Source organism: Carcharodon carcharias, chromosome 1 (assembly GCF_017639515.1).
Source record: "Carcharodon carcharias isolate sCarCar2 chromosome 1, sCarCar2.pri, whole genome shotgun sequence".
NCBI classification, from domain to species: Eukaryota; Metazoa; Chordata; class Chondrichthyes; order Lamniformes; family Lamnidae; genus Carcharodon; species Carcharodon carcharias.
The window spans coordinates 51,886,211-51,912,020 of NC_054467.1; the positions used below are offsets into that span (position 1 = coordinate 51,886,211).

Below are 25,810 nucleotides of genomic sequence, written 5' to 3' on the forward strand. Positions count from 1 at the left end.
TCAATGATGAGCAAGAGACTCTAATCACTTCCCTAGGTCTTGTCATTGCCAAACTCCAATCCATCAACATCTGGGCATCACCATTAACCAGAAACTTAACTGGACCAGCTACACAATACAAGAGCAGATCAGAGCCGTGCATCTGTGGTGAGTTACTTACCTCCTGACACACCATCGCTTTTCTACCACCTGCAAGGCACAAGTCAGGAGTGTGATGGAATATTCTCCACTTGCCTAGATGAGTACAGCTCCAACACACAAGAAGCTTGACCCCAACCAGGACAAAGTAGTTCACTTGATCAACACCACATCTACAGCCTTAAACATTCACACCCTTCACCAATGGCACAACATGGCTATATTGTGTAGCGCCTAGAAAATGTTCTGCAGCAACTCACCAAAGCTTCTTTAATAGTGAAGGAAAAGAGCAGCAGGCACATGGGACCACCACAACCTCCAAGTTCTGCAACCACCATTCCCCCCACTTCCGAACACTCTGCCTCACCCCAAGTCACACAGTATCCCGAATTGCCAATATATCTTTGTGCTTTCATTGTCTTTGGGTCTAAATCATGGGACGTCCTAATAGCACTGTGGGAGTACCTTCACAATGCAGACTGCAGTGGTTCAAGAAGCTAGTTTATCACCACTTCTCAACAGCAATTAGGAATAGACAACAAATGTTGGCTATGCCAGGGATAAAAGTAACTGGATAAAAAAATTAAAAATGTAGTATGTCTTCACTTAACGTTGTGGTTGTGTTCCTGAAAGTCACGACTTTAAGTCAAACAACTTTATGTGAATCATAGGTTCCCATAGGAATCAATGTTAAAAATGGAGTTAGGTTCCTTCAGACATTTCTTGCCCAAAAAAACAATATCCAAGTTGAAATACCGTACCATAAAGGTGCAGCACTGTGCATTCCTAGCTGGATTAACTTGCAAAATAAAATAAAAGAATGTAACAGAAATACTGTATAAATTCAAATTGGATAAGACTAAATCACCTAAACAAGTCCTGAGTAGCACAGCGTCCGTGTCTCAATCTTGGCATTCCTGAAACTCAGCACAACTTTTTTCTTGCTTTCCTTTCCCACTCTCTCTCTCTCCTTTTCCACTCTGCCTCTGTCTGTTTCTCTCCTTTCCTTCTCTGTCCCCTTCTTTTTCCTTTCCCACCCTGTCTCTCTCTCTCTCTCCTTTCCCAGTCTGTCTCATATTTCTGTCTCTAGAGCTTGGACCCCTTCCTGACAGTTTGCAGCAGCCGAGCCCTGACCCACGGAATGCCACAGAAGAAGCTGGGGTGGGGGGGGGATGGGGGGTGCGGGGAAGTGGTGGTGGGGTGCCGTGGAAGAAGCCTGGGAGGGGCCTGCTCCCTCCCCCCCACCACCCCAACCCCCTCAGCCTGGATTACTTGCAGTTCAGCACCCAATTGGCGGCCAGCAGCTTCCCATCCCTGCCCTGCAACCCTTCTCCTGTGTCTCAGGTCTTGCGCTCTCCCCACAGCCTGGGCCTCTGGTGACAGTAGCAATGGCTCCGGCATCAGAACATGACAGTGGCTGGCCCAGAGTGCAGCATGATGAGGCGGGGCCAGAGGGCAGATGACATCCAATCAAAAGTGACAACATATATCGAAGAAAAAGGTTCTAAGGAGTATAAGACTTAAGCGAAATAAATTTAAGGAGGAGATAGACAGATTTTTAATTAGTAATGTGTTGAAAGGTTATGGGGAGAGGACGGGAAATTGGAGTTGAGGCCAAAATGAGATCAGCCATGATCGTATTGAATGGCGGGGCAGGCTCGAGGGGCTGAATTGTCTATTCCTGCTCCTAGTTCTTATGTTCTTATGTTAAATGACTTTATGACTTGTAGTGAGGACTGACTGTGCCCCAAAGGAAAACATGTCATCTTTGGGTAACTACAGAGCATGATCTCATGTGAAATAATGGAGAGTAGATATTCTGTCCAGCAGCTGAGGCAGGGCTCCAGCTTGGGATAAAGCTTGGATCCACAAGGTTTCAAACCATTATTGTTTACCTTAGAAGTAGGGAATGAGTGCCTCTGTTATCTCCATCACACTTACCTGGCACTTTGGCAGCATTTCTGGAGGAATTCCCATGTTAGTCCTGAGACACAGATGTAGGTCTTAACATCTTAACAGCAACTTTGAAAAGAAAGGTAATTGATGCCAGATGTATTGATTACCTATAGTAATTCTGCCACTGTTCCCTGATGACAAATGCTTAAGGCAAATTTTCTTTGGCCCAGCCTGGGTCTAGAGAGTTCCCTTTTTTAAGGGGTAGGTTGCCACTCTGACTTCTGCTTCCTCAGTGACTAGGCTCCTCTATTGTCCCACAATAGGTACTGATGCCCAACTCAAATATCCCAACTACTCCATTTCCAGGATTGGGATGGGTTAACAGCATGGTAAGTTGGCCCTGGAAATCCTGCCCTAGTGTACTTTTACTCACTCAAAAGTGTCCATAGAATTTCCATACCAGGGACCCCATTAGCTAAGGACTTTCAAAGGAAAGAGCTAGTGCACATGATACATGTACATGGCTACTGTCAAAAATCTGTCATGTAGCTTCCCTTTCCCTCTAGTCCTTATTATCACCTGCACCAAAAAACATGCTTTTATGCTCAGGTCCATGCGCAAAAGCAACTCTCATGTACCTCAGCCAAATACTCATTCTTTATGCATGAAAGTTGAGAGTGCATATTCTATCATGAGGTTCATCATAGTTTAGCCTATTGTTGTCCTGCTCTGATATCCAATCATATGAGGGTACATTTCCATTTTCACCAACTGAAAGAGCAGACTGCTCATCCATTGTTGAACTGGTACCAATTTTATTCCATTGCTTCAAATGGGATGCAAAGTGAGTGGACTTCATAACAAATGACAAACTGCTCTGCCAAATTGTTGCCTTCACACTGAAGCAAAGCATTTGTTGGGAAGGTGGTGGTCTCATGGTAATGTCACTGGACTAGTAATCCAGAGGCCCAGGCTGATGCTTTGGGACATAGGTTTAAATCCCACCGCAGCAGCTGGTGGACTTTAAATTTAATTAATAAAAAAACTAGTCTCAGCAATGGTGACCTGAAACCATTGTTGTAAAAGCTCATCTGGTTCACTAATGCCCTTTAGGGATGGAAATCTGCCATCTTTACTTGGTCTGGCCTACATCTGAAATGTTCAAGGATAATTAGAGGTGGACAACAAATGCTGGCCTTATCAGCAATGCCCACATCCCATGAATGATTAAAGAATTTACCTCATTCTCTAGCAGTGCAGGAGTCTTTTAACAATGACAGAAGCCTTGGTCAATTTTATTTTTCTGTCTGCATAGTCTGGTGACAGAGTCCGCTGCCATCCCAACACAGATCAGCAAAGTCAATCACTATGATACATGGAATGCAATATCATCTTGATGTCCATGATTAGTACTGCACCACATAGTAAGAAAGTTAGGTAACTTATAAGGACTTTTCAATAAATATAAATATTTATGTTCCCACATTGCAAGATTTAAAAAAGAATGTTTTAAATTAAAGGACTTCCATTTCCCACTTCCCTTCCAATATTTTGTTATTTGGAGAATCCTGTTAAGTAAACATTTCAATGTATTAGATTCATTATTTTATAATGTATTATATTGAAATGCCACTTGAAAGGAATTATGAATTTCTTATCCAGCAGTTGACCATCTTAATGAAAAAGAGATGTTGTCCACTTTATTCTCACATTGAAATAAAATTGATCCTTTTTGAAAAAAAGAACCATTTTGATGGAGTAAAGTGGTATTTACTAAAGAAGCCTGTAAAACATCTAACCCAAGAGTTGATAATTTCCTGTTAAAGGCCCAAATATTCAGTTGAGACTCTAGGGCCAATTTCGTCATCATCTAGCCTCAGTCTTCTGACCTTGAAGAATTTTTAGCAAATATGATATCTGCAGCATTGCCAGTGATGAAGTGAGAACAGTGCCAACAACATTTGCAACATAAATCTTAGAATAATTCAGGGGTAGATTTGCTTTTGTGACTCAGTTCAAATATTTAGCTTTGGTGAATTGCACATTCATTTGAGATTTAATCCTTCTGCTAATACTGTATTTAGGAAAAGTTAAGTAACTTATTAAATTGCATGAACCAAGATAAGCAACATGGATTTTGTGTTATGAACATCAACTACACATTGAAAAGTTTGCATTGTCTGTTTTATATTCAAGATTACATAGAAAAAAAGGGACTTTGCAAAGCAGGTGCACACAGCTTCAACTGTCCAATTCCATGTGAAGAGATCAAGTACTTTACTACTGTGTCTTACTCAACTTTTCCAAGTCACAGGGGATTGCAGTTTCTATCTGAAAAATTTCAGAAAAGCAAACAGTACATCAAGTGAGTAATGTTGTCTATCGTAGGAGCTTGTATCTGTTGGAATGAATTTCAGGAAACACCTATGCCGCCCATACTGCAGGCGGCCTATCATACAAACACCATTGCAGGGTTTGAGAGAAGGGTCATGCTCTTCTTATCATACCTCTTTTAGCTTGAAATAATGCTCTGCAACATGAGGAACAGGGCATGCTCGCTTCGGCAGCACATATATTAAAATTGGAACGATACAGAGAAGATTAGCATGGCCCCTGCGCAAGGATGACACGCAAATTCGTGAAGCGTTCCATTTATCCCAATTTTGTTGATTTGGTTTTCATTTAAAAGATTATCAGGAACAGGGCTGCTGACACATGCAATTAAATTCCATTGTCTGCTGCTTTGATGAGGGGGTAAACTTGTTTATTTAACAGGTTTCATTAAAATAGTGGACAGAGCTTTCATAAGAATGTGTTAACATGTTTGTTCGTAATACTGCGTATCAAAATTAACTATTTTGCTCCATTTTGCCCTAAATATGCCAACAAAAAAAATAACAATATTATTAATTAGATTGCTTCATCAAATTTTTATACATAGGTAGTTTTATGGGAGGGATCACTTAATGATCAGGGCCTGACCACTTCTGCCTGCTGGACTATTAACAGAGTGGCTGCTGATAACATTAGTGCAATCCCAGGTGAGATTGGCTGACTAACTCAGCACAGAATAAGAGTAACTACTAATAGTTTGATACTTCATGAAAAAAGTATCCATCCATTGGAGATTGGGTGGTGGAGTGGTTCATGTGCTTATATCTGGGGCTTGGGCTGGAATACAGATTGGATTGATCAATGATTCTTCAGAAAACAAGAATAAACTTCATCAATCTAGTTCCACTACACAGAACTACCCCTACATTGCTGATATTTGCATTCAAATAGTGGCTGAATGTGAAGCAGGAATTAACACTACTGCACTAAGGATTTTTTCTGAGATTGCAGTTAGAACACTTTGCTGATGTAGAGTTGCTTCATAGGTCACTGGCACCAATACAAGGGAAAGAGAGAGGTGTTCTATTGGAGCTTACATCTGGCTGGGACCAGTGTCCTGGCAAATCGAATAACAAGGGCTATTGGCAGGGTTTTAACCGAATTAAGGAAGTGGGAATATTGAGGAAAGGTTAAATTCAAAAGCAACAAAGCAAGTGTCAAGATAAAAGCAAAATACTGTGGATGCTGGAAATCTGAAACAAAAACAAAAATTGCTGGAAACACTCAGCAGGTCTGACAGCATCTGTGGAGAGGAAGACAGAGTTAACATTCTGTATGACTGCTGATGAAGAGTCATGCGGACTCAAAACGTTAACTAAGAAAGCATTTTGGATAAAAATAAGCAGAGTAGGTTGGGAAGGGAACAGTGTGAGTAATAAGGGTAATAGGATATTAATGACAAAAATGGCTTCAGGGAAAATTAGAAAATGGTCAAAGCTAAAGGCATTATACTTGAATGCACAAAGCATCCAAGAAAATAAATTAGATTATTAATTAATTAATAGGCTTGATCTAATGGCCATTATAGAATACAGCCACAAAGTGACCAATGTTGAGAACTTTTGAAGAGACAGACAAAATGGAAAAGGAGCAGGGGTAATAATAAATGATGAGATTGAGACAATATAGAGAAATTGATTTTTTGACCTAAAATCCTAAGTAATATTTGTATGGAAACAGTAAGAGGCAGAAAACATTGGTGAGACTTATTTCTAGCCCTTGCTAATAATAGTTACAGTGCAGGACAGGAAATTAAAGGCACATTTAACAAGGTTAATATAAACTCTTGGGGACTTTAATCTTCACACAGACGGACAAACCGAATTTACAGTAACAGTGTGGAGGACAAGTTCATGGAATGTGTACAAGATTGTTTCCTGGATCAGTATGTTTAGGAACCAACTGGGGAATGGGTTATTTTGGATCTAGTATTGCGCAATGAGAAAGGGTTAATTAATAACCTTATAATGGAGGAGCCTCTAGGGAAGAGTTGCCAAAGTATGTAGAATTTTTTATTGTGTTTGAAAGAGATTTAACACTGGATCTAGGATCTTTAATCTAAACAAAGCAAATTACATAGGAATGGGGGTGAGCTGGCTAAGGTAAATTGGGAAACTACATTAAAAGGTATGATGGTATATAATCATTGGCTAGATTTTAAAGAATTAGTACATAATTTGCAACAAAAGTATATATTATTTTAAGGCATCAAAACCCCACAAAAATGTTGTCCAAACATGACCAACAAGAGCTAACAAAAGCACTAGATCAAACAAGAGGTTATAATGCTGCCAAAAAGAGTAGTGAGCCTCAGGATTGAGAAGATTTTCAAAGTCAGCAAAGGAGGACCAAGAAATTGATAAAAGAGAATAAAGAATGAGAGTAGACTAGAAAGAGACATAAGACAAGTACAAGTCACTCACTATCCTGACTTGGAAATATATCATCATTCCTTCACTGTTGCTGGGTCAAAATCCAGAACTCCCTTCCTAACAGCACCGTGGGTGTACCTCCACCACATGGACTGCAGCGGATCAAGAAGGCAGCTCACCACCACCTTCTCAAGGGAAACCAGGGATGGGCAATAAATACTGGCTGAGCAAGCAAAGACCACATCCTGTGAATTAATAAAAAGAAAGAATAGATTTTAAATGTTTCAATAGCTGCGTAAATAGGAAGAGATTAATGAAAGTATGGTGGGCTCATAAGAGGCAGGTGAAATTATCATGGGAAATAAGAAAATAATAAAGGAAACAGTTCCCAAGGATTGGGAGGTAGCAAACATAACTCTGCTATTTAAGAAAGGTGGAAGAGAGAAAACAGGGAACTATAGGCCAGTTAGCCTCATATCACAAGTAGGCAAAACACTAGATCTATTATTAGGGATCTGATAACAGGGCACTTAGAAAATCTTAATATGATTAAGCAGAGTCAACACATAATTATGAAAATGAAATCATGATTGACAAATTTATTAATAATCTTTTGAAGATGTAACTAATAAGATGGATAAGAGGGGAACAAAGTAAATATAATTTGGACTTCTAAAAAGGTACCACACAAACATTATTACACAAAATTAGTACTCATTGGATTAGCATGCATTGAGAATTAGTTAATGGACAAAAACCAGAGAATAAGACTAAACAGGACATTTTTGGGTTGGGTTACCACAAGGATCAGTACTTGGGCCTCAGCTATTTACAATCTATATTAATGATTTCAATGAGGGAATAATGTGTCCAAGTTTTCTGCTGATAAATTGATTGAAAAGTAAGCAGTGAGGAAGATGTAAAGAAGCTACAGAGAGATACGAAGTTGGATGAGTGGACAAGAATATGGCAGATAGAATTCAATGTAGCAAAATGTGACTTTATCCATTTGGTAGATTAAATTATAAATCTGAAAATGTTTTGAATGGTGGGAAACTGGAAAATATTTGCACTTGGAGGGACCTAGGTGTCCTTGTACATGAATCACAGAAAGTTAACATGCAGGCACAGCAATCAATTAGGAAGGCATATGGCATGTTAGCTTTTGTTACAAAGGGATTGGTGTATGGGGTAAAAAAAAAGTCTTAATACAATTATTCAGGGCACTGGTGAAGTCACACCTGGAGTACTGCGTGCAGATTTGGGGCAGGACTTCGAGGTTGTTGGGCAGGCGGGCCCAGGAGCAATTGGCCCCTGACCGTGATTTCACGCTGGTGGGCCAATTAAGGTCCGCCCAGCATGAAACACGGCTTCTCACTGGTCAGGAAGGGCTGAGCGGGGACGGGGGCCTGTTGGCTGCTGGGTCCAATGGCAGCCACATGTCATGGAAGGACATGCGTTCAGCATTCCCAATGGAGTCAAGTGCGGCTGGACATGGCAGGCGGGAGGGCAGGTAGGTGGGCACTCAGCCGTTCCACTTTTCCAACGAGTGCATTGCCGTCCTCTTGGAGGAGGTGGCTGCCAGGAGGGACACCCTTGTCCCCAGAGATGGGAGGAGAAGGACGCCACCGCACCTCACCTAGTGGACATGGGAGGAGGTGGCAGCCCTGGTGAGAAGCCATGATGTGGTGTGGTGCACATGGGTGCAGTGCTGGAAGTGCTTCAATAACCTGCTGCGCTTAGGAAGGGTGAGTACCGTGTAGGCATGGGACATTGTATTGAAGTGTAAAGGGCTAGCCGTCCCCCTGTGGGGCTCAGGGGTGTTAGAGTCTGAGTGCCAACTGTGAATGACCCTGGAGCTGGCCAAGGGGGTGCCCCCTGCCTGCTTGGACTGAGTGCCTTGCAACTCGAGGGCCATGGCTCGGATGTGCCTCAGCTGGGGTTGGCCAGGCTGCAATGGCATTGCAGATAGAGAGTGGACTAATCAATGCTCCTTTATCCTTTTAGGTGAAGACAAGCCATAACCATGCAGAGAGGGCACATACAGGCAGAGGGCAGCCCAACCTCCTGCTGCTTAGCAGGTTTGAGCAAGACATCTGGAGCTCGAGAGGCACTTCACAATTGCTCCATGTGCAACCGGACGTGGAGAGGTGGGGGTGCCAGGTGAAGGTAAGAGCGCAGTACACGAAGGTGAGAATTGTGCAGCCATTCCAGTGCAATCTCTTCATTGATGTGATCCTCGAACCTGGAGTCCCATTGATCATTGAAAGATGATGGCACCATGATGCAGATCTCCATTCTCACCTGGGTACCTGGCATGCACAGTGACAGAGTGGTGACTTAAACTAATGACATGTTCTTATTCTCCCTTTTGGGCATTTGCTCTGCAGACCGTGAAGGGCCAGTCCTGACGCCGAAGGACCACCGAGTTTCTGTTGCACCTGCGTCACACCCTCTCTCTGAAGCAGGCACTAGTGCAGATACCAGCACCTCGGTGGGCATTAGTTTGCGGCTAGTATCTCGGTGCACATTGATGAGGGCACTTCACAGTTGCTTGAGGTGCAGGTGGAGGCAGAGAGTGCCCAGGGCACCAGCAGTCAGAGGACTGCTGGGGACCAGGACGATGCTCAGTCGAAGACTGTTGATGAGCCTGTGGAGTCGTCCATTAGGCAGCAGATGCTGAATACCCAGCGAGATGTGCGGGAGGATCTGGCAGAGCTCCATGGTCCCTGTTGTGGAGGAGTCCATGCGGAGCATCAGCACCATTATGGCTGAACACACTGCCTCCTCCATTGATAGTGGGTGACTCTCATGGAGAGGCAATCCAGGAGCAACATGAAGAGTTCCGGTGTTTGCGCTCAGACCTGCAAGCCCTCACACAGGCACTGACCTCAGGTGGTTAGTGCCAGTGTGGGAGATGGATGAGGCACCCAGCTAGGTGCCGTCCATCAATAGTGTGCAGGAGTCCAGAGCAACCTTGCATTGGCACAAGAGCTGCTTGTCATTTCTGCAGGCTCCTCTCAGGGCGCTCTGGATGATGGCAGCAGTTCCTCCACCCCTCTATGTTTACTTTATCTATACTGGTCTGGGAATGAAGACCAGAGAAGTTTATGTAAATAGTTGGAATTGTCAAAATAAGATAAATTTTGTTTTTGCTGTCATGGCCTGAGTATGCTTCACCCTTTTATTTTATTAGTGCAGCATGCACCAGTGTGTAATGCTGGACGTAAAGTCTGAACTTTATTTCACAAGTACTGAGTGTTCTTTGTGCTCAAATGAAAGGGTCATTTCAGACACCCGGGATGGAGGACACAGCCCTGGCATAAGGTGGAAGTAGATCTTTGGTAGCCTAGTTGGATCAAGGTATCTGCCTCCCTGGAGGTTACTGAGGTCTGCCTCCATGCCCTCAGCGTTCTCCTCACCATGCTCCTCTTCTGACTCACTACTGGAGTCATCATCTGTGGCCTGTGCAGCTGTGTCAACATCCTCTTCCTCCAGTGGGTCCCCCCTTGCCAGTGCCAGATTGTGCAGATAGTGCAACCACTATCAGAGACACCTGCTCTAGGGGAGTATTGTCGTGCTCCCCCTGAATGGTCCAGGCATCGGAAGCGCATCTCGAGAAAACCTATGGTCCTCTCAACCACCGCCCTTGTGGAAGCATGACTCGTATTGTAATGCTTCTCTGCCTCTGTTCTTGGATGGTGGAGAGGCATCAAGAGCCTAACCCTAACTCTAACCTCTTCAACACATAGCCCTTGTCACCAGCAGCCATCCATCCAGTCGGGCTGGAGCAATGAAGAGCCTCAGCACCTGGGAGTGACTCAGGATGTAAGCGTCATGGGAGCTGCCTAGGTATCTTGCACAGACTTGCAGAATCTGTGTCCTGTGGTCACACACCACCTGCACGTTCATGGAGTGGAATCCCATCCTGTTGACGAAGGCAGCCAGCTTGATGGCCACATGTGTGCAGTCTGTTGTATCCTAAACATGGGGGAAGCCAGCAATCGCTGCTCAGCCTGGCTGGCCTCGTCCAGACGGTAAAGAATAAAGGTCAGTACCCTCCTGAACAGAGTTTGTGCCACCAGCTTGATGCAATTGTGGACAACTGATTGGGAGACTCCACACAGATCCCCCACAGACCCCTGGAAAGAGCTGGAGACATAGAAGTTGAGGGCCACTGTGACCTTCAGAGACACTGGCATGGGGTGTCAGAGCTTATCTCAGACATAATCATCTGGGAAATGGAGGTCACGGTCTCCCTTGAGAGGCGGAGCCTCCTTTGGCACCGCACCTCAGACATATTGAGGTAGCTGCATTGCCGCCTATAAACCCTGGCAGCAGGATAGTGGCATCTTCTGAAGCCTCTTCTGCCTTGGACTTCCTGCTGGCCCTGCGCCCCTTGTGCCTGCGCCTCTCCTCCCACAAGTCGCTCCCATGGAAGTTTCATTGGAACACCTAGCCTCCTCTCCCTTCTGTCCCTCTCTTCCTCCTCAGAGGAGGTGCCACCAGTGGAGACCACAATTCCCAGGGTAAATGAAGGCTGTCTGATACTGGAAGGATTCACACGGTCTGAATCCTCCAGGGGCCTTACAGATACCAATATGTCCTGAACAGAAGCCTGGAAATCCTAAGAATGAAGCCCTGAACAGAGATGAAGCTGCCAAGTATCAATAAGTCACTAGCAGCAAACTATCTCCAAAACTACTCACACTGGCAATACTGCTGACCCTTTTTATCCCACCCTTGGATGAGGTTTTTGAAAATATTTACCTCCAGTGTCCATGCAATTTCCTTTTGAAATTATTGATGGTCTCTGCTTCCACCACCCTCATAGGCAGTAAGTTATAGATCATTACCACTCACTGTATAAAACAGCTCGTTCTCATAACCCACTGCTTGCCTAAAACCTTAAATCTATGTCCTTTGGTCCTTGTAACAATGGCTAAGAGGAACAGATTTTCCTTATCTACCTTATCCTAACCTGTCATAATCTTGTATACTCTTATCAAATCTCTCCTCAATTTCTCTTGCTCCAAAGAGAACAATTCCAGTTGCTCCAACTAAACCTTATAAATAAAACTCCCTATCCCTGGAACCAATCTGGTAAACCTCCTCTACAACTTCTTAAGAATTCTCACGTTATTTCTAAAGTGTAGTGACCAGAACTGGATGCAATGCTCTACTTGGACTACTTGGATCCTAGCCAGAGCTTCATAAATGTTCAGCATAACTTCCCCACTTTTGTACTTGATACCTCTATTTATGAATATCTCATATGCTTTGCAAACTACTCTCCCAGTATGTCCTGCCATCTTATGATCTATATACATGCACCCCCAGGACTATCTGTCCCTGCATACTCTTTAGAATTGTACCATAAAGTCTATATTGCATTTTTGCTCTTTTGCCAAAATGCATTACCTCATATTGTCTGTATTAAATTCCATTAGGCACTTGTCTGTCCATTCTGCTAGCCTATGTAGGTCCTGTTGCAGTCAATTTGTATCATCCTCACTGTTTGCCACTCCTCCAAGTTTAGCATCATTGGCAAATTTAGAAATTTTTCTCTATATTCCAATATCAAAGTCTTCATTTCTAAAAAGCAGTGATTCTAGAACTGACCTTTGAGGAACACCACTGTCTGCCATCCTCCAGCCTGAAAAAACAGCCATTTATAGTGACTTGCTATTTTCTGTCCTTAAGCCTTTTTTTTAATCCAGTGGCTGACACGGACCCTCTTATTCCATCAGCCTTACAATTTTGTTAACCAGCCTTCTCTGTGGTACTTTGTCAAACGCTTTCTTAAAATCCATATAGACACCATCCATTGCATTTCCTTCATCAACCTTCTACATTACTTCATCAAAAAACTCAGTTTGTGACGTAACATCTGCCTTTTAAAAATCAACACTGGTTCTTCTTAATTAACTCAAACCTCTCTAAGATTCTGTCAATTTGTGCCTTGTTTATTGGTTCTAAAACCTTACCCACCACTGATGTTAAACTGATCAGCCTGTATTTATTAGGAATGTCCTTACATCCCGTTTTAAATAAGGGTGCCATATTTGCCACTTTCCAATCCTCTGGCAACTTTCCCATATTTAAGGAAAATTAGAAGATCATGACAAGCTCTTCTGCTGTTTCCATCCCCACTTCCTTTAGCCACCTATAATGCAAGCCATCCAGACTAGGCAATGTATCCAATGTAAGCATAGCCAGCCTTGCCAGTACCTCTTGACTCTCAGTTTTCACCCCATCCATCACCTCTAACATCTCTTCTACCACAATTTTGTCAGCATCCTCTTCTTTAGTGAACACTGACACAAAGGCCTGAATTTTCATAAAGCCAGACTGGTTCTGCACCTTAGCCAAAGTGGCACTGAAGCCCAGAATCTGGAAGTCCCTTTCCTGAACCCAGCACTTTTACCTGGGTGGGGATGAGAACAGGGAAGGAGGTATTTCAAACATTTGCTGCTCACAAAGGGTGCAGTGCATTTAAAAGTATAGCTGCCTTCAATCAAAAGCAATTTTCATTACCAGGATTTCCAAAACATGACTCATGGGCTTTAGACATTTGAGGAAAAGGTCTAAGCCTACCGGAGTTTTTTGAGGAAGTCATGTACCTTCTTAGAGAGCTCAGGTATCTTTTTGGAGGGACCCAAGTACCCCTTTCGATTGTTAAGAGTATACATGAATTTGAGTAAAAAGTAGATAAGGTCTGTAGAACTGTTAAGCTGTCAAGTCGTTTAGATCTCCAGCTCTTTAAATTTTGAAAAAAAGCAGCCTACAGTTGAAAAAAATCAATACTTGCAATTTCAATAGATGGTTATTGGCATAAGCTGAGGGTTATTATTACCAGATTAGTGCTATCTGACTCCTTCCGCAACCTATCATTATCACAGTAAGGGACTGTAAGTTCACAGTTTGATTAGCAGCTCCAAGTGGTCATAAAGAGATTAGCTGTCTTTAATATGAGGCCATGAATACAAATGTTTGTTTTTAGAAGAGATTAAATAATTAAATAATTTAAATGTATTGAATGGGCTTTCATCAATGAGAGGTTTTTTTGAATGTGGTGAAGTCTGTAATCGGTACTTAGAACTTTATTTTATTTCATCTCATCATGACTCCTGAGGTCTGCCAATGGTGGATATTGGGTGAATTGGCATGGAGGGTAAAGGAGCAAAGGGTGGTGGGCTGGGGGGGTTGGCATAATTTGGCACTAAAGTGGCATAGGCATAAAGGGTCATGATGTGGGTAGAGGGGCATAGGTTAGCATGGTGGGTATGAGGGGCCATGGGATGTGAAGAGAGTATTGGCATGGACAATATGAGAGGCCATGAGAGTGGTTAGAGGGGCATGGGTTAGCATGCAGGATATAAGGGAACATGAAGGGTGGGTAGATGGGCATAGGTTGGCATGAAGGATATGAAAGTCCATGGGAGTTGTTTAGAGGGGAATAGGCTGATATGGAGAACATGAAAGGCCACGAGTGTTGGTAGAGTGACATGGATTGGTGTGGAGCATATGAGGGACCATGAGGGGTGGGTATGAGGTGGCATGAGATGGCATGGATGGGTCATGTAGGGTGTGTGGGGGGGGTGATGTAGTGTTAGGGACGAGAGCTTGAGGTTGTTTTTTTTGTTTGTCTTACTGCTTTCTTTAAAACTGGGACAAAGGGAGGAATTTCCTGATTTTGAAACTAAGATTGTTGGCAGGTGGTTTCTGCGGTACGTATCCCGATGCTCCGAATGGTGGGAAATCACACCCTATTCCATGCTTAGGAGCTTACTTGCAAAGGCAAGTATCTCTCTAAATCCCCTGGTGGATTGGGAGCTGATTCATCCACCCTGCCGTTACCTGGCAGAGTTAAAAGTCCGGGTGCCATATTTAAATGCCAGCCGCGCACACACTGCTCAGTCTCTCCAGGAGACCTACAGAGATGTCTATCAACCAAAGGAAGATGGCTGCAAGCCTAAAGAAGAAGCCAGCAGCCCACATCAGCCACAACACTCTCCAGGCCTTGGTAAGAGGACTGCGTGTGCATAGGGATGTGCTTTATCCCAGGGATGGCTCCAGAAAGCAAACTGGCCTCACCTCTCAGGCCTGGGAGACCATCACAAAGGATGTCAGTGCAGCTGGCCACTGCACCCGAAACGCCATCCAGTGCAGGAAGAGGATGAATGATTTCATCTGCTCCGCCAGGGTAAGTCATCCTTCAGCTCCCTCCAATATCAAACTCTCATTACGACATCATGGACTCAAAGGGATACTCTCTTCAGGAATTTCAAACAACCATTACTGAGGCACACATATTGATTATCTCACGGAAACTTTCACATCACCGCCATCTCATCTATCATGGAGTGCTCTCACTCCATCTTCAGCCCCTTCCTCACCACACACAGGGGACAGGCATCTTTCCCAATCTTTGCTCCACCCTTCTCATCACATACTCATTAACTAACACAGTCTTCTCTCTGTTACAGGCACCAGCAGATCGAGGCCCACAAGCTGGCCAACATAATTCCTGCCCCCAGACCACATCAGCTGAGAAAGCTGAGGAAGAACCGTCACAGTGCTCACTCCTGCCCTCCACCAGCACAGAGACACACACCTCAGACGATCAGCCTCTGCAAGCAGCCTCCAGTTCAATCCAACAACAGGCGTTGGGACTTCAGGCAGAGATTTGACAGTCACTCAGCAGACTAGAATGAAGGATGGAGGAATCTGTCCATGTTCTGTCTGATGTCATGGCTCCAACATGCAAGTGCCTCAAGGTCACCATGGGAAGGTTGATGACCACCATGGAGGCCTTGGTCCAACAGGTCTTGCCAGATTTGTACTTGGCCCTGGACTCCATGGCTACACAGACTGGTGGCACCATCAATGCCTATCGAGAGGATGATGAGACACCTTGACTTCTGTCCAGGTGCACCATCTCCTGCAGGAATCAGGGAGGAGTCCTTGGGCCTCCAAAGGGAGGATGAGGGTCAGTTGGACACCCCGGGAACCTCCTCCCAGGACACTCCAGGGGTGTCCAGTTTCTCAGAGTCTCCTCTGCCTGACACCCTATCCACTCCAGCCATGCAGGCTGAGGAGGGTACATCTGCACCTGAGCAGGAGACCCTTATCAGGCCAGGTCATCAGAGGATGTCCGCCAAGGTCATCACAGACATCATGGTGTAGCAGTCAGCAGGCTGCCCCCACCTCTCCTGCGGATGTCAGTGCTGCACCCAGCGATAGTGGTAGGGTTAGGAAAGTTAAGAAATATTGAAGTCACTTTTGGGTCACAGATGAGCAACCACTGTAAAAATATTGCACTTTTATAAATACATTTGATGTTTATGTGAATGGCTTTGTCAATTGAAGGTGTTGTAATTATGTACATTTGAATCCTCTTTTTTGGGGGTTTAGCCACCCTCCCACTCAGTGTCTCTCTGTGAGATTCATATTCATGTGATGTTAACCTCACTGAAGATAGTTTGTGATGTCAGGGAGATGGGTTAAAATCTTTATTGGAAATATGTGATTAAAGTGCTTGTAACCCTTCTTCCTGACACCAAACTGCTGTGTGAGGGCAGCTCAGCCGCCTTGAGGGATTAGTGGCAGTTGTGTCTCCTCAGTGGTAGTGCCAAAGGACAAGACATGGAGGGGAGGAGGAAATCCCCAACCATGTCCTCATCTCACCGGCCACTGCTCATTCTCATTAACGTGACGGTGACTGCTTCAAGTGCATTTTTGCAGCACTCTCGCATTGAGTGGACTCTCACTTCCCAGAGCGAGCACATACAGAGAGCACCGCTGCCCTTCTTAGAGATCATGGCCTGGTCAATCATGAGGCTAGAAGGTGCAAGTATGAATGCTGACCCAGCTCTCATTGTGACAGGCTGGACATCCCTTTCAATGATTTGGAATGGCATTCAGGGCCAAGAGAAAAGTGGCCATCTCCCCTCACCTTCACTTTACTCCTGCTAGAATCTGGTAGCAACTCAAGTGTCACAGGCACACCTCCCATGTCTTGCTTCCTTTATGGAAATGTACCGTGGAAGCTGAACCTCATCACGCTCTTGAGCTTCCTGATCCTCCTGACCTTCATCCTCGAGGAGCTCTCATCCTCCTCCATTTCACCCTCTGGCAAGGGATCACTTCTTTACAGTGCCAGGTTGTGAAGGGCAAAACACACAGTGATGATGCGGGAAAGCCTATCTGGAGTGGACTGTAGTGGGCCATCTGAGTGGTCCAAACATCTGAAGCGCATCTTCAGAATGCCAATGGTCTGCTCGATTAGGGACCGTGTGGAGCTGTGAGCTGTGTTGTACCTCTTCTCCAAACTGCTCTGAGGCTGACTCACCAATGTCTTCAGCTAGCGTTTCAGTAAGTGCCCTTCATCCCCAAGCAGCCACCCCTGCAGAAACTCAGGACCTTCAAAAATCTCAGGCACCTGGGAGTGACTCAGGATGTCTGAGTCAATGCAACTCGCAGGGTACCTGGCACAATCATGCATTATATGCTCCCAATGATCACACAGCTGTTGAACAATGATGGAATGAAAGCCTTTACGGTTGATAAACATTAGGGGTTGCTGCCATGGAGACCTGGAAGCCACATGGATGCAGTCAGTTGCACCCTACATTCTTGGGAAGCCTGAGATTGCTGCAAAGCTGTTGAATCTCGCAGCTTGGCTATCTTCATCAAGAGCAAACCTCTTGTGCCTTGCTGTAGAGGGCATCTGTGACCTCTTTGATGCATCTGTGTGTGGTGGAATGTGAGATGCTGTACCTGGACCCTGTGGATCCCTGGGATGAACTGCAGGCAAAGAAATTCAGCATGGTGGTGACCTTAAAAGCCACTGGCAAAGGGTAGCCTCCCATTCCATCAGGTGTTATGTCTTCATGAAGAATGCAGATCTTGGGACAAGTACAAGTGTGCACAGCATTGTCTCTAACTCATCTGTAAATATGAGAGCCTTCTTTGGTATACCCTAGATCTGGCAAGTTGCTTCCATTGTCTGTGTCTATCCTCCTGACACTCATGATCTTGCTGTGGTTCTCCTTGACCCTGGACCTCTGGTGGGGCCTCTTCCTGAACCTGTACTCGTTATCGTCTCTCCCTCCCTGCTCCTCCATAGTATTAAGAGCCCTCAAAAAGGCAGCATTGAGCCCTGGATCCATAATTGTTTTATCCTTCTCTCTGAAATTATAGATTGAATAGATTAATGAATAACATGTGTAAACATAGTGAAGATCATAATCTGTAACCAATAGCAACTGTAAATGCCTATAGTGGTTTCCGCCTCACTAGCCTTGTCGCTGTTGCAGTCTTGCATCTAACAGACACATCAGGTGAGCAAGATGCCATCCCTGAGACTTAACATCTGAATCCCACAGTGATTGGAGAAGGTTTGAATGATAGTGCTTCAATCTCTGATCTGGCATACTAATTAACAATAGGATGCTCATGATTAAGGACTGGATGCACTTTGACCCATTATGAATGCCAATTCTGGAAAGCACATGACTGTCCTCCATTGATGGAATGCCATATTTCCTCCTTAATGGTTGCCTGCATACCCAGATTTCATATTCCTATGTGTTAATGTTGAAATGCAGTGACTTTGAAGTTAAGCCATAAACTCCGACATTTCCCTGAAAAAAGGATGAGTTCCAATGGTTATCTACTCAAGGAGGTCTTCCTCCTTTCTCTCAGCTCTGACTCCAGTTTACTCTTGTGGCAGCAACAAGTTAGAGGGTGTCCCAGAAAGGGCCCCTTAGTCCAGCAGTGCGCTCCTCCCACACAGCCTCAGACCCCTTCTGTGCAGATTCACTTCTACTTTCGATGTATAACTGCACCATAACTTTGGTCTTTCTGTGCTATTACTTCGAGACCAGCTTCGACGCACCCCCTCTCACTGTCTGTGTCCCAGAAATCTACCTGGAACCTCATGATGTGAAAGTAAAGCTTCCTCCTGTTATTCTCCAGCCTCCCCTAGTAATACTGGAGCCCATAGTTGTTGGGGTGACATTGCCATCCTCTCCCGACCCTATCATTGTTGAAATGCCAATGCACCATGTGGACCTCTACTCTCCCCATTTAGAGGCTGTGTGCATGGTAACCTACAGAGAGCCTTCCCCCCACCCCCCTAGGAAAAGCTTAACATACCAACCAGCACATCCCCCCCGCCCCCCCCCCCAAACCAATTTATTCTGCATTCCTTAAATACAGACCTCAGATGCTTCCTATAACCCTCTGCAGCCCAGGACAGAGACAGACAAGCCCATGGACAATGACTGTGAAAACACCCTGCACACCAAGCTGTGTGTCATTCCAATTGGGCACACGGCCTTTGCCCCTCCCTAGAGCGGGAGTACACCGTGGTCACCATGAATAGCCCTGCAGCATGGTCCCCACAACTGCCTGAACTGACTGTTCACAGACCCCCAAGACTGTCTCTACTCTCTGACTCCTGACTGTGAGCCCAAGGAGTGTCTCTACCCTCGGACTCCTGATTGTGAGCCCAGGCCAAGGACTTTGACTTTCAATAAATTCCCCATTGCCCTCAAGACTGAAGACTACACTGTCTCCCTTCGCAAACACCCCCGAACTATGAGTCTCAGTGCGACCCATCCCTCTTGTGCCACACCGACACACACTCCCACTTTCTTATTCTAGGGTGTGCTTGCATCCCCTCCCATTCATACATCTGGTACCTCATTTACCCCCTTGTTTGTCAGTGTTTCTGTTTCCCTTGTCGAGTTCCAGCTCCTATCCCTTAGTCTCCTCTCTGCCCGCCACCATTCCCCTTCTCCCCAACCTCTTGCAAAGCCTTCCTGCCCTTTTCACCCTGTGTGCTTGTTATCCTACCCTCCACCCCCACCCCCACCTCGCCTAGTCGAAAGGCTGGTTCAGAGGAATGTTGAGCCCTGCCTGAGTACCGCTGCACAGTGGTGTCCTTGTGATTATGGAGGCAGCCACCGGGAGCAGACCAACACACCCCAGCAGTGTGGTGCTCCATTGTAATCACAACAAGAGTGATGCAGTGTTGTGGCAGGTAGATATGTATGTTGTACTCACCTCAAAGTCGCGAGTGAAGTGAGGTCCGACCGGTACATCCCACTCTTTTTTAAACAAGGTTCATATTGACATGATTTCCCACTGGTGGCACATGATTCCAGTGAAAAGTTAATTTAATTAGCATTCATGAGACGGTAATGAATGCAAAAAGCATTCACGCCACTAGTCAGCGAGGTGCCTGACCCGCCAATAACCCGCCATTGGAAAAGTTACAAACTCTTTTCACGCCAGCGGGTTTCCGATTTTTTGGCTTCCTCTAGATTCTGTTTCCGCTCGCCACAAAACCCATCGCAGGCAGGATGGGAAAATTCCACCCAAAGCCTCAGAGCACCAAGGTGGGCCCTTTAAATGGCCTGTGGCTGCCTCCAAACTTTTTCCTGGGGCTGTGGGCATGATTCCAGTTCACCCACCATCCAGAATGAAAATCTAACCATTCCAGACAGTTAATCCCGAGTTGAGAGTTGGGTTGGCAGAGTCGGGAATTGCTTGACTCTGCCCTCCTGAACTGGGAATGAAAATTCAGCCCAAAGTATTCATTAGGCATTCTACCTTTACCCTACACTTCAAAGCATTAATTACTTTCTTTGTCCCTAATAGGACCCATCTTGTATCTTGCTACCCATTTATTAGTTACATGTTGGTCGAAGATTTTTGGTTTCCCTTTTATGTTGACTGCCATTCTATGCTCATATTCTCTCTTTGCCTGTCTTATTTTCCTCTTCACTTCCCCTCTCAAATTATTGTATTCGGCAAGGTTTCACCCTTTGTTCACCCTTACATGCATCATATACCCTCTTTTTTACATTTCTGCATATTCTCTATCACCCTCATCATCCAAGGAGACCCATTGATTCTCCTACCTTTCCCCTTGTTTCTGTGTCCCTAGCCTGTACCTGAAACATCACCTTGACAATAGCCATTGTTCCTTTACCATTTTTCTTGTCAGTCTTTGATTTCATTTCACCCTGGCTAGATCCCTTCTCATCCCACTGAAATTAGCCCTCTTCCAATTTAGAAGTCCTACTTTAGATTGCTCCTTGCTCTTTTCCTTTACGAGTCTAACCACTGGGGAGAATTCTCTAGTCTCGCCAGCAGTGGGAGTTGTGGCGGAATGGAAAAGTCAGATTTCCACCAGTGGGAAAACAAGTCGGAATTTTCTCCTCAGTAATTTCATGGCAGCCTAGTGATGGGTCAATTTTCCTGCTGATCCTTGTCCAATTTGCATGCATTACCATGTTATGAATGTTCATTAAAAACACAATTCACTGGAATCACATTCTCCCTCCTAATTGCATGCCCACCAGCAGGAAATTAGACCAGTCTGATTCACGACTGGCTATAAGTGGTGTGCACCTGCCCACCTTCACTTCATCTGCAACTTCAAGGTGCATACAACATTGAGAGTCTGCCAGCAACAGTGGTGCACAGGCAGGCTGCTCACACTGGGTGCTGCTGGGCACAGGCTGGGCTGATCACATTGGGAGCTCCAGGACTCAGGCATTGCTACCCACACTGGGGCTGTGGTGCACAGGCATTGCTGCCCGCACTGGGAACTGCGGGGCACAGGCATTGCTGCACGCACTGGGAACTGCGGGGCACAGGCATTGCTGCCCACACTGGGAGCTGCATGGCACAGGCTGGGCAGCTCACACTGGGTGAGGCAGGGCACAGGCTGGGCTGCTCACACTGGGTGAGGCAGGGCACAGGCTGGGCTGCTCACACTGGGTGCTGTGGGGCACAGGCTGGGCTGCTCACACTGGGTGCTGCAGGGCACAGGCTGGGCTGCTCACACTGGGTGAGGCAGGGCACAGGCTGGGCTGCTCACACTGGGTGCTGTGGGGCACAGGCTGGGCTGCTCACACTGGGTGAGGCAGGGCACAGGCTGGGCTGCTCACACTGGGTGCTGCGGGGCACAGGCTGGGCTGCTCACACTGGGTGCTGCAGGGCACAGGCTGGGCTGCTCACACTGGGTGCTGCAGGGCACAGGCTGGGCTGCCCACACTGGGTGCTGCAGGGCACAGGCTGGGCTGCTCACACTGGGTGCTGCAGGGCACAGGCTGGGCTGCTCACACTGGGTGCTGCAGGGCACAGGCTGGGCTGCTCACACTGGGTGAGGCAGGGCACAGGCTGGGCTGCTCACACTGGATGCTGTGGGGCACAGGCTGGGCTGCTCACACTGGGTGAGGCAGGGCACAGGCTGGGCTGCTCACACTGGATGCTGTGGGGCACAGGCTGAGCTGCTCACACTGGATGCTGTGGGGCACAGGCTGGGCTGCTCACACTGGGTGAGGCAGGGCACAGGCTGGGCTGCTCACACTGGATGCTGTGGGGCACAGGCTGGGCTGCTCACACTGGGTGCTGCAGGGCACAGGCTGGGCTGCTCACACTGGGTGCTGCAGGGCACAGGCTGAGCTGCTCACACTGGGTGCTGCAGGGCACAGGCTGGGCTGCTCACACTGGGTGAGGCAGGGCACAGGCTGGGCTGCTCACACTGGATGCTGTGGGGCACAGGCTGGGCTGCTCACACTGGGTGCTGCAGGGCACAGGCTGGGCAGCTCAAACTGGGTGAGGCAGGGCACAGGCTGGGCTGCTCACACTGGATGCTGTGGGGCACAGGCTGGGCTGCTCACACTGGGTGCTGCAGGGCACAGGCTGGGCTGCTCACACTGGGTGCTGCAGGGCACAGGCTGGGCTGCTCACACTGGGTGAGGCAGGGCACAGGCTGGGCTGCTCACACTGGGTGCTGCAGGGCACAGGCTGGGCTGCTCACACTGGGTGCTGCAGGGCACAGGCTGGGCTGCTCACACTGGGTGAGGCAGGGCACAGGCTGGGCTGCTCACACTGGGTGCTGCAGGGCACAGGCTGGGCTGCTCACACTGGGTGAGGCAGGGCACAGGCTGGGCTGCTCACATTGGATGCTGTGGGGCACAGGCTGGGCTGCTCACACTGGGTGCTGCAGGGCACAGGCTGAGCTGCTCACACTGGGTGCTGCAGGGCACAGGCTGGGCTGCTCACACTGGGTGAGGCAGGGCACAGGCTGGGCTGCTCACACTGGGTGCTGCAGGGCACAGGCTGGGCTGCTCACACTGGGTGCTGCAGGGCACAGGCTGGGCTGCCCACACTGGGTGCTGCGGGGCACAGGCTGGGCTGCTCACACTGGGTGAGGCAGGGCACAGGCTGGGCTGCCCACACTGGGTGCTGCGGGGCACAGGCTGGGCTGCCCACTCTGGCTGCTGCAGGGCACAGGCTGAACTGCCCACACTGGGTGAGGCAGGGCACAGGCTGAGCTGCTCACACTGGGTGCTACAGGGCATAGGTATTGTGGAGTTTTAGGGTGGTCGGATGGAGGGGGTGTTGAAGCTGGTCTGGAAGTAGAAGTGCAGCACCATCATGTTGAGACCCCACATCAATGATGCAGTTTGAAAATGAAACTAGGAAAAGATTGCCAAGGGAGGGGTCTGAGGCAGTGTGGGAGGATTCCACAGCTGTGCTCCAGAGCCCTTTCAGGGCCAGTCTCAAACTTATTAGAATTTCAACATTGAGATGAAGGCTCAGCTGGGGAACTCATGAAGACTTTATAAAAAAGTTGCAGCCAGTAACTCATGGTAAGCTTTTACACTAGACTACACTAGGTACTTGGGTCACCTTAGAGGTGGTCTCATTGAGTATTTAACAGTCAGAGGAATTTGGGGAGGGAAGGAGCAGCCAGCCATTAAGGGAGCATAGCTGCTGGAAATATGAAGAAGCCCTCCAAACTCCATTGTCCATTTGATTGGGTCACAGGGCACAAGGCATCCAATCTTTCCAAAAGTGCAAGACAGGAGTAATCTCAAATCCAAATTGGGCAGTGTTTGCCTTTAGTGAACCTCAAAACTACATGGCTGTGCTTAACCCTCTTTCATCCTATATGGGATTGAGATGTCAAGTTTTTGGGGTGGCTTCTTAGACATCTATGATCTGTGAGGGAGTGCTTCAGCTACAAGAGTGGAACAAGGAAAGGCATGTAGCGCAAGTGCAGCCCAAGGCATGACAGTGGCCTTCTGGCTTGGAATGGGAGGTCTGAAAGTGTTGGGTGAGATACATTCATCTCTTGGATCTACCTGTCCACAGGAAGTAGGAGCATTACAGAATGGAGGCTGCGGCCAATGCTGCCTTCTGGATAGCAGTGCTCAGGTTGAGGAGGAGAGGAATGGCCCGGCAGTGTCTAGCACAGCTTAGAGAGGACCCCCGGCCTGATGTCCACGATCCAAGGATACCCCAGGAAGACCCAGAGGCTGAGGAGGTCAGACCCACCCCAGGGAGACAACTGGCATGACCAAAGGTATACTGAAGATGCCTCTCCTATTTGGAGATGAGCGAGAACAGTGCCGTGCCCACCTTAGAACATAGGAAAATACAAAATAGGAGCAGAAGTAGGCCATTCAGCCCCTCGAGCTTGCTGTGTCATTCAATAACATCATGACTGATCTGTTCATGTTTTGAACTCCACATTCCTATCTATCCACAATAATCTTTGATTCCCTTGCCTAACAAGAATCTATCTGCCACTGCTTTCAAAATATTTACTGACCCCACTTCCACCTCCTTCAAAGGCAGAGAGGTCCAAAGTCACACAACTTTCTAAGAGATAAGAACTCACCTCACCCTGTCCTAAAAGGGCAGCCCTGAATTTTAAAATAGCGTCCCCTAGTTCTGAACTCACCCACAAGAAGAAACATCCTTTCCCCATCCACCTTGTCAATACCATTCAAGATCTTACAGAATTCAATCGAGTCACCCCTCATTCTACTAAACTCCCAGTGTATCAAACCTTTCTTCATAAGGCTCATTCCAGCTATCAATCTAGTAAACATCCCCTGAACTGCCTCCAGCTCATTTACACCCTTCCTTAAATAAGGAGACTAAAACTGTACACAATATTCAGGATTTGATCTCACCAATGACCTGTATAACTGAAGCAAAACATCCTTACTTTTATATTCAATTCCTCTCATAATAAAGGATAGCATTCTAATAACCTTCTTAATTACTTGCTGTACCTGCATACTAACTTTTTGTGACTCATGCACTGGAATACCTAGATCACTCTGTAGCTTGGAATTCTTTATTTAAGTCGTTCTTTATTTAAGTAATACTCTGTTTTTCATTCTTCCTGCCATTTGAACTTAACTTTTTCCCACATTATACTCCATCTGCCAGATTATTGCCCACTCATCTTATTTATATCCATCTGCAAACTCCTTATGTCCACTTCACAACATACTTTCCTACTGAGCTTTCTGTCATCTGCAAATCTAGCTACCACATCTTCACTCCCCTCATCTAAGTCATTGTAAAAGGTTGAGGCCCCAGCAAGAACACCTGCGAGACTCCACCCTCCACATCCTGCCAATCAGAAAAAAAACATTTATGGATACACTGTTTTCAACCAGCCAGCCAACCCTAAGTCCATGCTAATATGTCACCCACTACACCATAAGCTTTTATTTTCCGCAATAACCTTTGATGTGGCACTTTATCAACTGTCTTCTGGAAATCTAAGTACAGTACATCCACTGGTTTCCCTTTATCCACAACACGTTACTCCTTCAAAGAACTCCAATAAATTGGTTAAACATAATTTCCCTTTCACAAAACTATGCTGACTCTTCCTGATTACCTTGAGTTTTTCTATGTGCCCAACTATAGCCTTAGTGATCGATTCTAACACCTTCCCCTGGCAGACGACAAGCTAACTGGCCTATAGCTTCCTGTTTTCTGCTTCCCTCCCATCTTGAATAAAGGGGTTATATTTGCTACTTTCCAGAATCTAGGAAATTTTGGAAAGTTAACACCAATGTATCTATTAACTCATTAACCACCTCTTTTAAGACCCTGGGATGATGTCCATCAGGACCAAGACACTTGTCAGCCTGCAGCTCCATCAGTTTTTCCAT

The 25,810-nt window shown here is 46.5% G+C and overlaps 1 protein-coding gene and 1 non-coding gene across 2 annotated transcripts in view; both read left to right on the forward strand.

Moving 5' to 3' along the window:
- The window catches only part of LOC121271920 (acid-sensing ion channel 5-like), a 166,512-nt gene that overhangs the window by 85,599 nt on the left and 55,103 nt on the right, over positions 1-25,810 (forward strand). The window contains exon 8 of the mRNA XM_041178200.1: positions 4,231-4,399. Coding sequence (XP_041034134.1) covers positions 4,231-4,399 — 169 coding nt within the window. The remainder of the gene's footprint in view (positions 1-4,230; positions 4,400-25,810) is intronic.
- Positions 4,586-4,692, forward strand: LOC121285765. Its single transcript, XR_005944777.1, has one exon. It is a non-coding gene; the product is annotated as a U6 spliceosomal RNA (small nuclear RNA).